General features: G+C 38.2%; 3 protein-coding genes across 3 annotated transcripts; all 3 read left to right on the top strand.

Moving 5' to 3' along the window:
- Positions 1 to 3,238: 3,238 nt before the first annotated feature.
- Positions 3,239 to 5,434, top strand: B0P05DRAFT_540929 (uncharacterized protein). The gene is made up of 9 exons (XM_051578121.1): positions 3,239 to 3,356; positions 3,410 to 3,603; positions 3,649 to 3,735; positions 3,795 to 4,048; positions 4,117 to 4,276; positions 4,334 to 4,440; positions 4,497 to 4,924; positions 4,979 to 5,124; positions 5,194 to 5,434. The coding sequence occupies exons 1-9, from the start codon at positions 3,284 to 3,286 to the stop codon at positions 5,401 to 5,403; spliced, it is 1,659 nt and encodes a 552-aa protein (XP_051434951.1). The 5' UTR covers positions 3,239 to 3,283; the 3' UTR covers positions 5,404 to 5,434.
- A 2,424-nt stretch (positions 5,435 to 7,858) lies between these two features.
- B0P05DRAFT_571454 (4-aminobutyrate aminotransferase) lies at positions 7,859 to 9,573 on the top strand (the record flags this gene model as incomplete). The annotated part of the gene is made up of 4 exons (XM_051581374.1): positions 7,859 to 7,861; positions 8,209 to 8,384; positions 8,426 to 8,946; positions 8,996 to 9,573. The coding sequence occupies 4 exons, from the start codon at positions 7,859 to 7,861 to the stop codon at positions 9,571 to 9,573; spliced, it is 1,278 nt and encodes a 425-aa protein (XP_051434950.1).
- An 82-nt stretch (positions 9,574 to 9,655) lies between these two features.
- On the top strand, positions 9,656 to 12,998 carry B0P05DRAFT_540910 (Dolichyl-phosphate-mannose-protein mannosyltransferase-domain-containing protein). Its single transcript, XM_051578120.1, has 10 exons — positions 9,656 to 9,866; positions 9,909 to 9,984; positions 10,044 to 10,120; positions 10,164 to 10,312; positions 10,362 to 10,464; positions 10,512 to 10,671; positions 10,726 to 10,909; positions 10,962 to 11,295; positions 11,344 to 12,673; positions 12,719 to 12,998. Exons 1-10 carry the CDS (start codon positions 9,691 to 9,693, stop codon positions 12,737 to 12,739), a joined length of 2,610 nt encoding a protein of 869 aa, XP_051434949.1. The 5' UTR covers positions 9,656 to 9,690; the 3' UTR covers positions 12,740 to 12,998.
- Positions 12,999 to 14,037: the final 1,039 nt, after the last annotated feature.

Genomic DNA, 14,037 nt, shown 5'->3' with positions numbered 1-14,037 from the left:
GTTTGTCCTAGGTATGTCAAAATTTGGACCAGGTATATGGCGAGGAAATCCGACCTTTGCTACACACAAAAGGTTACGCAATTCCATAGAGAAGCGTATCAACAAGCTGGTAGCGCAATGGACTGATGATGATACACTTCAAGAACGATGGGAGCAGGTCAAACTGACAACTAGAAAAGTTGTCAAATCGTATGCAATCAATCATAACAACTGGAGAGAACAGACACTTCGGCGCTTAGAAAAGAAACGCAATCGTATTTTACGAACGAAGCCGCTTCTAGCACTCAAGCTACAACTTCTTCCTCCCCTAGACACTCAGATTCACAAGCTTCAACAAGAGATGGCTCAAATTGCTATCATCAAATCTGGCATCTGGTGGCAGGAAAATGGTGAGACAAACATTCCTTTTCTGAAGCAGATACATAAAAAACGAACGTTACAGCAGTATATGTCTGGATTCAGAGACCTCAATGGCCCCCATCCTGAGATAGTAATTTCTGAAACGACAAGCATGAAGCGCATTGCTCAAGAATTTTACCAACGACTATACACGCCCGATACTGTCGCTCCTGAAGATATCAACAACTACTTAGGGCTAGTCAATTTCGAACGCAGACTTAACGAAGACGATACTGATCTCCTGCTTGAACTGATAACCATCAATATACTTCAGGAAATGTCTACACGCAGTCCAAAACAAAGTAACCCAGGTAGCGATGGCCTAGGTTATGCGTATATGCGCCTGCTTTTTGAACTTCCTATTTTGGAGCTGTTACTAGAACAACTGTACAACGATGCTCTTGTTCATAGTGTTGTTCCACCATCTTGGAAAGACATTCGAGTTGTGAGATTAAATTATGTCTGTATTTGAAATCAATAAAATTATCTCTTTTCTCTTATAAATATTTGTGATACGACCATCAGTCTTTACAGAGTAAGACTGCTGCCAAAGAAGGGCGACCTCAACGATCTAAAGAACTGGAGATCTATCTCGCTAATCAACTGCGATACAAAGATCTTTACAAGGCTATTGACCAAACGCTTCGGCCCAGTTATGCAAAAAATTATCAATCCTTATCAAACAGGATTTCTCAATGACAGATTTATTGGCGATAATGGAATGTTAGTGCATCTGATATTACAACAGACAAGATACCAAAACCATCCTGGTATCGGCTTACTTCTTGATCAAGAGAAGGCGTATGATCGAGTTCATGCCGGATATCTGACTCAGGTGCTACGTGCTTTTGGCTTTCCCCTTTCACTGATTGATGGTATTAGTAGTCTATTCTTTGATAATTCAGTGTATATTAATATTAATGGATTTTTCATGGAACCAGTCAATCAGAAGCGAGGTCTACGTCAGGGTGATCCTCTTTCACCAATACTGTTCAATCTTGCTTTGGAGCCATTATTATTGTCTATTTTTCAAGATCCATTGTACCAAGGTTATTCTTCTTCGAACTCCTCAAGCAACCAACAGATCAAATGCCTAGCATATGCGGACGACATCTGTGTCTTTGTCCACGACCAAAATGACTTTGTACGCCTTCAGACTCATTTGAACAATTACGCCAAGGTCTCTAATGCAATTTTCAATCAGCACAAGACCGAAGCATTTTCATTGAGTGGTGATACTGTGTCTTCCTGGTCAACACTGTTAAGACAACACCGAATTGACACCTATTACTCCAAATCTTCACCAACTACCCTGAGGTATTTAGGTTTCTACATGCCGTATACTAGTACACAAAGAAATTTTGTTCAGGATATGCTACTTGACAAAGTACAAACACTGATTTACGTTTTCTCACAACGACGCTTGTCTCTTCGAGGATGTGCAATGATTGCAAACACTCTCATCCTGTCCCAACTATGGTTCTGTCTGCGGCTTTTCCACCCGACACAAGCATTTTTAGACCAAATACGACGGTTGATATACAAGTCTGTCTGGCAAGAGAAATATCCCAAGGTATCTTTCGATCAACTATGTCTTCCCCGCCTACAGGGTGGCGTTGGTCTTCTAAATCCTGTGCGCCAACATTTAGTACTCCAGATGAAATGGCTTTTTGCTCTTTTTGATCGAAACCAAGGTAACACGCTGCTGAAGAGTGCTTTAAGCCATCATCTACTATTTATGTCTACCAGCTCCTCCTTTCCTACTCTGCCTTTCTTTTCTCCGGTCTTGCGAAAACATGATCTCTGCCATCAGTTCTCTATCATTCCTGTCATGTTTCAAACATTTGACCATTTTGGAATTGACTTTAACCTACAGCGAGTGCCCATCCAAACATTGCTGCATTTTCCTTTGATTGGGATGTTCTCTGACCTGCCCTCTGGCCATTGGCTCTATCGACATACAGAATTGCCTGCAATGATCTTCTTCAAGTTTGATGAAAACACACACCGGCTACGTTTACAAGTACGCACAGAGTATTCCAAGTCTCCCCTCTTATGCCGTTCGCTGTACAACGATATACTGATTCGACATTGCGTGCAGTTACAAACCTTTTTGATTCCTTATATCTATAATGAAGTGGAGCAAGTAAATGTTGAAGAAAACGATCAATCATTAGTGAGCCAATTGCATGACTCTCCTCTTTATAGCCAATACACGTCCAAGGCTTACAGGATGCATAATTATTCCAGTGCTTCAAATACTCAATTGAATTTGCCATCTAAATTGCTGTGTCTGTTCTGGTCTTCCTCAATGCCCTTACCTTCCAGAGCTTTGTGGTTTAGAGTTATCAATAAGAAACTGCCTACAGAAGCACAACTGTATAAAATCAATCGCGTTCCCAGCAGTAATTGTCGCCTGTGTTCTTCGAGTATTGACTCATTTGAACATTTCATTCTTTACTGTCCTTGGAAATGGACCATTTGGAATGAAGTCCTCACTTATTTCTATCCACAGATGTATTTTTCAGCTGATACGGTTTATCGCCTACTCTGTCTCGAATCCTGCCCTCCTGCCTGACAGTCGTCTCTTTACGGTTCTATCTGTCTGCCAATGGAGAATATGATCCGCTTACTGGCGTTTCGCCTTGGACAATCAACCCTTCAACCCTGAGTGGGTCATTTCCGACATTATTAGTCAGACTTTGATCTCACTACAACAACATTATTTGCTCGTAAACGCTTTTTGAGTCTCCCAATGACTAATTTTGTGCATTTTTTTTCAGCTTATCCACGTTACACCCCTCTGTGATGTGTAACTAAAAACTTAAAAATATTTTACAAAAAAAAAAAAAAAAAAAATTGTATATTTACCATCACTGTTGCCATGACCACTCAAAAACCAACTCATTTCCTAGATTCGTTTTATGCTGAGGCATATGAAAAACTCTTTCTCGCAGGTAAATGTCCCAAGTGTCGCATTAATTATCAATAAGCTTATTTTTCTTTATAGACTTTTTTATTACTGAGGAGCCACGTAACTGGAATGCAATCGCTTATCTCATGCAGCTTGTACAAAAAGATCCTACGATTTCCACTCGAAGCGGAAACAAAGCTCTCTCACAAGATGTCAAAAGAATGCAAGCTTATGTTATATCTGGTACAATAGCAAATACAATGCTGCACCAAATGGATAATGCTTTAAAAGTAAGACTAGGGTGTGGAGAAGAGTTAGTAATAAGTATTTTATAGTCTGCAAAAGGAAAATCAGCTATCAGTGAGTTTTGGAAAAACTCGGCTTCTATTGCTTCAACTTCTATTAGATATGAAAGATCTAAGGTAACTTATATTATTGTTTCAGTTCGCGATTAAAAACTTATCTTTCAACGCCTGTATAGTATCAATTACATGGACAAATGGCCGAAGAGATTGTCAGAGAAGGCGAAAACAGAAGTAGAAAAAGACAACGAGTACAAGATAGGGAGTTGATGGAAGACAACGAAGCAGAAGGTACACAAGATCATGGTGACACTGAAGACACTCCTAAGAGTGGTGATGAAAAAGAAGACAAAAAAGAAGTCGACAGTATCTGGGAATCCTGGAAAACACTGTTGAAAACAATAAGGGAATCCACTGTTTTACCAGCCTTAAGGTAACGTAGTAATTTTGTGTTATTTATTCATGTGTTTAATGAAAAAAAAAACATGGTTTGGTATTTAGTCCTGAATCACACAATGTAATTTGGTGTGGTAAACAAGTTCTTCGCAGACTAGTACTCCCTGTAGATCTTTTCCAAGAGCTAAACAATCAAGTTCCAAATATCACAATACAATTAGTCGATCGTGCTTTAAAACAGATGTTATATGACGCACTCGATACAGTAAGTTGAAACAAAAAATGTTGAGAGCAACACAACTAATAACTGAAGTGATAACAGAATAACAAAGAAGACTGGCTTGTAAAAATCAAAACATTCCGAAACTACAACAGCGAAGCCGATTTAACTGCCAGAAGAGATTTGATGGTTTCCATTTTTAATATATTGTAAGTTGCATTAATATTCAAGTGTTCGTTATATAAGAAATTAAGCATTCCTGTAGTTCTAATCTTTACGATGGTGCATCAGAAACCTTATCATCATCAGAAAGCTGCCTGAGATACTACATAATCGATCCATTGTTACAGGCATGCAGCAAGTACTTAAAGGACCATAACAACGACGTAACTTTTTATCCTGGAGAAATTGAACTAAAAGCTATGACAATTCAACTAAAAGACCAGGGGATCACAGATAAACGTCTTAAATACAATGCAGACGGTACAATTCTGTTCAACAGAATCTCCACTGAAATATTACTGTCTGAAGTATCTTCAGCATTTGCTGAAAATAGCAAAGCTAAAACTTCTTTTGACCATTACAAAGCTATGTTTGGCCTCCTGATGATGCTAAAAACAATTGCTCGAAGGTACAAATATGCTAGCTTTAATACTTTCAAAGAATTGAAGGTTCACTTCATCCACACCCATAGTAAGTAAAATTGATAAAGTCATTACATATTTCCTAAAAATCTTACATAAATAGACCAAGCAATACGCCATTGGACAATGTCCACACCTTCCCCTGGTTTGTTTTTAATGAACAAAGAACAAAAGGTGGACATAATGGAAAAGTTTGAAGAAAAAACAGAAGGTATTATGCCTTTTATGACCTTCTCTATTAGTTTGGGGGTATGTATACATCTTTATTTTTTATTGGAAAGCATGTTGAGGAAACGACTAACTTGAAAACCACACCAGGTATCGTTGGAGGAGTCTTTGCATACCCTTTCAATGTTGAGTGAAGAGCACAAACAAGCATTGAAGGAAGCCTCTTGCGAAGGTAGTACCAATGAAAACACCTCTCCTGCCTCTCTTCTTGACTTGGTCAATCCTGTCCTTGTTCGTTTAAACGAGAACAAGCATAAAGATGAGGTGGCTGAAGATGGCCCACAAATCCCCAGTTCTTAAATGTATTTTTATAATAAATTTCATGTTCCATGTATATAAGCCACGTATATCAATCATTACTGATGCGCTTATTTATTATAAAGTGCAATATAACTCACAGTGGTCAGACCGAGATAAAAAGAATTCAACAGCGTTGCGAATAATCGGCTAGAATTCATGCCATGTGCATTTGTAAAATAGGTTTAACGCTTATTAGTTTTTCATTTTGAAGATATAAAACGGGCGAGGGAGTGAAGGATTGTACGATATGTTTTAAGGATATTCAGCAAGCATGTTATGAGTTTGTCAATTTTATTTTTTGTGGGCGTAAATAAAAATGAACCTTTAAGTGTTTGAATGAATTGACACTAGCATATTTGTACTTTCTAACAATCAAACATAGCCTTGTAATGATCAGAGCTGATTTTGTCTTTGTTATTTTCAGCAAATGCTGATGATACCGCAGAAAGTAATATTTCGATTGAAATTCAGTTATACAGAATTGTTCCATCGGCGTTGTAATTCAACCGTTTATCAGTAATGCCTTGATCTTTTAAATGAACTGTCATGACCTTCAGTTAATTTCACCAGGATAAAAGGTGAAATCGTGGTTATGATCCTTGAGATATTTGTAGCAGGCTTGTAATTAAGGATTAATATTAAAAGGAATATAAGTTGTGTTGTTCTCGACATTTTTTGTTTCAACTTACTGTATCAAGCGCCCCATATAACATTTGTTTAAAAGCATAATCAACCAGCTACATGCTAAATATTTGTAGCTTGACAACTTAATCGACCATTTGTACTTGCGATTGTGGCTATACACGCATTTTCAATTAATTTTATAAAAATAAAATAAGACAACCTTCTATCCTTTATTGTTGGTACAGTTTAGAGCAATAAAAGTAAAGTTTTTTTTTCAAAACTCACTGAAAGTTGATTTTCCTCTTGCAGACTATAAAGTACTTATTACAAACTCTTCTCCACGCTTTTCCTAAAACCTAGTCTGACTTACCAAACATCTTTCATTTGGCGCAGCACTGTGTTTGTTATCGTACCAGGAAAAATATAAGCTTGCATTATGTTATCTTCTACGACGCTCTGTTTTCGTTTCAAGTGGTGATAATGGTATAAGTTATATGAGATAGACAAATGTGTTTCAGTTACGGTTATCAAACGGGCGATTAAGGCTTATCTTACTAAAAGTTCTTTTTACTGAATACCAATGCATATTAAACACAAAAAAAAAAAAAAAAAAAAGAACACCAATGCATATTCAAATCCAGACATAATCAAGCATTTTCACCTAAAGAAAAAAAAAGTGTAGCATGTCTAACATATTAGTGCAATTTACGCATTTGTTATTTTAAGCAGAGTAAAAGAGGAAGATGACAACTTCCCACTCCCAGCTGGGGACAACTACAAGAGTCATCAAGCAGCCGGCGAATTTCTCCGACGAAGGGCAGGGTTCAACCGTGCCATCTTCCCACTAAGACCAGTACGGCTCCCACTCCCAGCTGGGGACAACTACAAGAGTCATCAAGCAGCCGGCGAATTTCTCCGACGAAGGGCAGGGTTCATGTGTACAAAGTCAAAGTGTTCCTTTTACTTGCTGTTACCTTTACAGATTCATTGAAAGTTGTAAGATGAGAAAAGTGAAATTTTTTTAGAACATAAAATGTCTATGTCATTTAAAAATAATGATCGGAGTTAACTGAACAACACCTATTGGACAGTTGCTGGCTAATTTTTAACGGTCAAGGTAATTCGTTTCCTTAATGCTCCAGATCTTTTTTTCCATTTTCGAGCAGTTTCATAATTAACATTAGCCAGTTTTGCAGCTTCTGCTGGTATAATAAGCTTCACCTAAATAAAAAAGAAGTGTCGCAATCGATCTTCGGTGGTGTAAATATTGTACTCTGATAACCTTTCATTTTTTGTAGTTGCTTCTTGCATATCAGTGTCTTTCGGTTCTTCCTCAACTATCTTTTTTATTTTTGATATATTTATGCAGGTTTGTTAAGCTTGTCGGTCTGAATGACGGGTTTACAACAAAAGCAGCTGCTTCATTGCCAGACTCGTCCACTATTCCACCTCTGCCGTCTTCGCGAAAGAAATTCATTTGAAAAATCTGGAGAAAAAGAATCAAAAAGCTGGTTAAATTAGCTTCAAACAGCTGGTCAAAAACTCGGTAAATTGTGGGAGTGGAAGCACAGTAGCTCAAAATTATTTCTTCACTGGTAGTGCGACTATATTTATTTTTGGATGTGGATTGCTAACCACCTCCCCGCGGTCACATCTGAACAATCACTATCTCTATGGTAGTGGGCTAAGCGTTAGCAGTGTCATATTAGCAAAGATCATACAGGTATAAATGATACAAGCGTGCGACTAAATGAAAAAAATAAATCTACGATTCAACTTCTATCAGGTTCTATCCAGTCTAGGGAGCACATTCATAGTAACAAAGATTACTATGGTATGTTTTCCCCCTAAGTCGTCGCTTTATCAACAAACAATGTCTTCACTCACTTTCAAAAGGTGTAAATAAAATCCCACGAAATCATTAAATATCAAAAAGTTCACTTTTCTTTATCGACTTTATAACATTTGTATTGATGATAAAGACATTTTACTGATCATCCATAGTTTTTACTGTTTTACCATAAGTTTTATTGAACTTCAAGATTTTTTAAAAAGCACGACACTCTTTTCTTGATTTGTGCGACACTCTTTTCTAAAAATATACGACACTTTAACTTTTTTTTTTGCGACATCATTTTGGCAAAAGGTGTACTCGATCTGTAAAAAAAAAGCTTCATGTAGAATCAACTAAACCTTTTAGACTTTGCTAAATCAAAGGGTAACTATATTGTGGATGCAGATGGCAATACCTTATTGGACGTGTTTGCTCAAATTGCCTCTATTCCTATCGGCTACAATAATCCTGCTTTTTTGTCATTAGCAGAAAAACCTGCTTTCCAGACAGCATTGGCCAATAGGTAAGTGTGTGTTCACGACACATCTAGCTAAACATCAATAGAGCTGCACTCGGTGTCAATCCAAACATAGATTGGGTTGATTCAGTCCAAGACGCTTTTATGGCTGTGGCTCCTAAAGGCATGTCGAATGTGTTTACTGTCATGTGTGGTTCATGCGCTAATGAGAATGCTTTCAAGACTGCATTCATGTACAAGGCAGCCAAAAGAAGGGGCAACAAGGAATTCAGCCTTCAAGAATTGAGCTCCTGTATGAAGAACCAAGCACCAGGCTCACCCGACGATATGTCTATCTTGAGTTTCACACAAGCCTTCCATGGTCGCTTGTTTGGCTCCTTGACAGCCACGGCTAGTAAGGCAATTCACAAAATTGATATTCCTGCTTTTGATTGGCCCAAAGCTCCTTTTCCTTTACTCAAGTATCCCTTGGAGGATCATGTTGAGCATAATCAGAAAGTAGAAAAAGAAGCCTTGGATCATGTAGAATCACTTATTGTGAATGCAAAGAAGCCTGTTGCTGCTGTCATCATTGAGCCTATTCAATCTGAAGGCGGTGATAATCATGGTAAGTTCAAAGCCAGCATATCCATAACATGCATTGACCAAGTACATAGCTTCCCCTGCGTTTTTTAGACAACTTCAGGCCATTTGTCAACAAAATGACGTTTTGTTTATCGTGGATGAGGTCCAAACGGGTGTTGGTGCAACGGGTACTTTTTGGGCACATGAGGCATGGCAATTGCCAAGTCCTCCTGATATGGTTACCTTCTCTAAAAAATTCCAAGCAGCTGGTTTCTTCTTACATCCCCGCCTTCGTCCTTCTCAACCCTATCGTCTCTACAATACATGGATGGGTGATCCAGTCCGTGCTATGCAAGCTGCTGCTATCGTTCAAGAGATCAAGGACAAGAACTTGCTTCAGAATGTTCAAGAAGTAGGCAGTTATCTCCAAAAGAGCTTGAGAGACATGGAGGCTACCACTCCTATTGAAAATGTTCGAGGTCAAGGTGCTTTTATTGCATTTGATCTGCCTGATGCTGCTAAACGCGATACTTTCTTGGCCGATATGCGTCAACGCGGTGTCAATATTGGTGGCTGTGGTGATCGCGCAGTACGACTTCGTCCCATGTTGACCTTTCAGCGTCAACACGCAGATATCTTGTTAGATACAATGAAAGCATCGTTTGCTTAATTTAGATTTTAAGGTTCAGTTATTGAATTAGCGAATTGCCACCAACAATAAAACGCAGTGTATTTATTTTTTTATTTCTTTTCTTCTTTCTTTCTTTCATTAAAGTCATTGCTTAGTATGTCTAAACTTAGACAGAGAAAAAAAGTGTCTGTCAAAGAATCTCGCCAAGAAGCCGAGACTGTCAGAAAGCAACAGGTGACATGTCAGGAACGCGAACTTATCATAGCAACCATGTTGTTCCTTATTTCGATTCCTGTTCGATTTCAACATTTGGGCTTTCCTTCACGTATAGTGTAAGTTTTTCTCATACTACTCAATGTCCTCAATGTCTGTAGTTTTGATGAAGTTCATTTTGGTAAATACATTACTGAATATATGACTCGCTCCTTCTTTTTTGATATTCATCCGCCTGTAAGTCAGAAAAAGAAGCACAGACACAAAATACTAAAAAAGGCAATGGCTTCATGAAGCTGGCAAAATTACTGTTGGCTCTTGTTGCTTGGATGTCAGGATACAAAGGTGATTTTGATGTGGATGAAGTGGGGAGGTAATATGAAATAAGCGTTTTTCGTGAATTGAGTGTGTTTTAGTGTTTATACAGAGCAAATTCCCTTTGTTGCTATGCGCACAACAAGCGCCTTGATGGGCGCACTTGTTGTCCCCCTTGCTTACACAACGATGCGTGATGCTGGACATTCTCATATCGCTGCTATTATCGTTGCCTTGGCAGCCTGTTTTGGTAACACAACGCACGTTTTTTTAATTGCTTAATTAACTCTACAATTCAGAAAATGGGTGGATAACCAATCACCGCTTCATCCTATTGGACTCTTATTTGTTACTTTCTGTCGCATTTGCCGTTTTTGCTTGGATTAGGTTTTCTAAGCAACAGTAAGGGATACAACACTGTTGACGTATAGGTGCTTACACTTTAATAGGGCTTTTCATCAGAGTTGGTGGATTTGGTTGTTATGGACAGGTGTTGGATTAGGTTGTGCAATCAGTGTTAAATGGATTGGTTTCTTTACTGTGGGTCTCATTGGCATGTGTGCTCTTAAACAGCTATGGGAGATTCTCGGTGATCTTCAAGTCAGCAAGGTAAGGCATTTACAATTTTTGTGAATCGATATTCATACATGTCTTCAATGTCAGAGCCAGTATGTAGCTCACTTTACATCTCGCATGCTGTGTTTGATGGGCGTGCCTTTGGCTATCTACATGACAACATTTTATGTTCATTTTGCTATTCTGAATAAATCTGGTACTGGAGATCATTTGATGCAATTTGAGACACAGAATGAATTAAAAGGAATAGAGCCTGTCGATGCACCTCTTGGTAAGCCTTCTTTGAATAGGGAAAAGTTTGATTGTCTAATACGAGTGTGTAGCTATTACTTATGGATCACTTATTACGATGCGCCATCTCAAAACCATGGGCGGATATCTTCATTCTCATCTTGCCAACTATCCAGAAGGATCCCTTCAACAACAAGTCACACTCTATCCTTTTAAAGACGACAATAACTGGTGGAGAATATTAAAAGCAAATGAAAGCAAGCCAGTCATTCAAGATGTATTGGCAAACGACAATCAAACTTGGTTGGAATATGTACGTCATGGTGATACTATTCGCCTTGAGCATGTCAAGACAGTACCTCGTAAATTGCATAGTCATGATTTTGCTGCTCCTATTACAGATACAGACTATCATAAGGAAGTCAGGTAAAATAGACATATTTAAGAACATGAACTTAATACATTCAATATCAGCGCTTATGGCTATCCAGGATTTGAAGGTGATTCTAATGACTATTGGCAAGTTCAGATAGAAGCCAATACCAAATACTCCAACGCTGGTAAACAACTTGAACCGCGTCGTAGTCATTTCCGCTTGTTACACACAAATCAAAACTGTCATCTGTATTCTAATTTTCATCGACTTCCTGAATGGGGTTTCCATCAACAAGAAGTCTCTTGTATATCAGAAGGCCTGAAAGATACAGCCATGTGGATGGTCATTGACACACAAAACTCTCTCTTGCCCTTCAATACTACCATGCTTCCTGAACATCGTCCCAACTTTCTAGAAAAGTTTGTTCACATCAACAAGGCAATGTGGACTGTTCATCGTGAACTTGAAAAGGAAGAAGAAAAAGAAGAAGACGCTGATCAAAGCAAACCCTATGCATGGCCTTTTCTTTTAGCAGGTCGACATCTTTTCATTGACGAGACATACCAAATCATTTTATTAGGTAACCCTGTTGTCTATTGGTCATCTGCCGTTGCTGTCATGACGCTGTTGATCTTCTTTGGAGTGATTCAATTAAGAGAAAAGCGGGGATATCGCGGCATGCGTGCATTTGACGAGACCTATGCTAGTTTCTTTGTGTTGGGTTGGGCAATGCATTATCTTCCCTTCCTCCGAATGGGCCGACCATTATCGTTGCACCATTACATGTCTGCTCTTTATTTCGCCATGCTGGCCTTAGGTGTCTGTCTTGACTTTTTATTGAAACGCATGCCTCGTGTTGTTCAAGCTGCTGTGTGTGTGCTTTTCGTCTTGACCATAATTTACTATTACTGTCTTTTCTACCCCATTACCTATGGTGATACCTGGACTGTGGAGGAATGCCAAAACGCTTCTTTGCTCAAGAGTTGGGACTTGAATTGTAATCGCTATATTGCCTTTGATGCTGAGGAGGAACCTATTGAGGAAGAAATTGCTCATGTAGACCCTGTTTCATTGGCTGCGCCTACTATATTAACAAATATAATTGAAGAACAACCTTTGGATTCATTGATGTTTGAAGAGAAAGATTATGCATTTTCTAATGAAGACTCCGATGATGAGGAAGAAGACGACGAAGAAGACGACCATGAAGAAGAAGAGGAAGACGAAGACGAAAATGAAGATAATCAAATTCGAGACGAACCCACAGAAGCACCCGATATTTCTGAACCGGAACCTGAGTTTATTGATGGCAAAGAGGTTTTCCCTGAAGAAGATGAAGATGAAGATGATTACTGGCCAAAGACGACCTATGGCCTTGACCCTGAAAATTGGCTTAACCCTGAGCCATTTAAAACAAGAGATATTCCTGTCACCATACATTAGATTTGCATATGCATATAGATAAACAAACCTGTATTTTTAGTATTTCCTTAACCTATACGCCAACGACTCCATTTGAAACCTTTTCTCTTTTCACTATAGGGTATCTTATTTTGTATGCCTTTCTCTATTTCATTCTTTAACTGTGCTTATAAACTCTAATGAAAAAAAAAACAAAAAGAAAACAAAGGAGATACGGAGGTGCCGAAAAGGAGCAGTTTATTTGCTTTTGAAAGCTCATCGGCGCCGAAGAATACATCAATGGCGCCGAAAGTGTACAAAGGGCGCCGAAAGTGTACAAAGGGCGCCGAAAAAATTACCTTGTCTGAATATTTTCTTGTATGAAAAGAAAAGGCTACAATTAGAAAAAGAGCATTTTGACAGGTAATAGAGTTCCATTACTTATCGTCTAACAGAGTGTCTTTCTCTTTTAGAAAAATAGATCTTATTAAGGCCGAATGAGAACTAATATTCGCTGATATTTTCAAAGTAGAGTGAAAGTAGTCTTGGCTTTGGCGTTTATAACCTTTCATAGAAAAATAAAAGCAAACACTTTTAAAGTGCCATAGTATACAATAAAAAACTGCCATTCTTGGGAGCTATTTAAGTTTATTCTGCAGCATTTCCTAATTGAGCTGTCATGTAGCATAAGCTACTTACGCTTTAAATCTTTTGGGGTTTAAAAAAGTTAATAGAAGTTGTCCTTTATCAAATAACAAGATGATTATTATTGCAATACTATAGGCTATTTTATTTGATGGCATGACTCTGATTACATGATTTATTGATTCAAAGAAAAAGCAGTCGAATAACAATGAAAGGTTTACTACACTTTATTGAAAAAAAAATCGTGTGGAAAAAATAAGCATTTTTGGGCATTTTTGCACAAGACTCAGTATAAAATGTATTAGCAATGAACTCCAAAAAGATACTAGGCGCTTTTTAGAGTACCAAAGAACATAAAGAAGTAAAAATAGAGTCTATCTATAATGCGGTAACAGAGTAAACGGACACAAGACAGCGACGTTTAGCTGTGATGCATACTTTTGTTATGCCTAAGGATATGGGATACATATGGTTTCCACCTTTTGTTGCTATATCTAAGTATTTCTGTGCTTTGTGTTTATTTCTTGCTAATAGACTTTTTGGCTATCTCTTTGGTTTTGTGCATCTTTAGTGGCATCAAAGTATCATCCACACAAAAATGACTCGCCTTCGGAGACTGAAAGTATGATGGGCCACTCTCTACGCGAAAAAAATGAAATAGCGGTTGTTGGACTTTGGTGTAGTGACAAAAGCTGTATATCTTTGCTTGCCGAGTCTATTGGTATAAAGAGAGCAACAGCTTTGCT

The sequence above is a fragment of the Gilbertella persicaria genome, assembly GCF_025201335.1.
Source record: "Gilbertella persicaria strain CBS 190.32 chromosome Unknown B0P05scaffold_19, whole genome shotgun sequence".
Lineage (NCBI taxonomy): Eukaryota > Fungi > Mucoromycota > Mucoromycetes > Mucorales > Choanephoraceae > Gilbertella > Gilbertella persicaria.
This window is presented reverse-complemented; position numbering and strand designations above follow the sequence as displayed.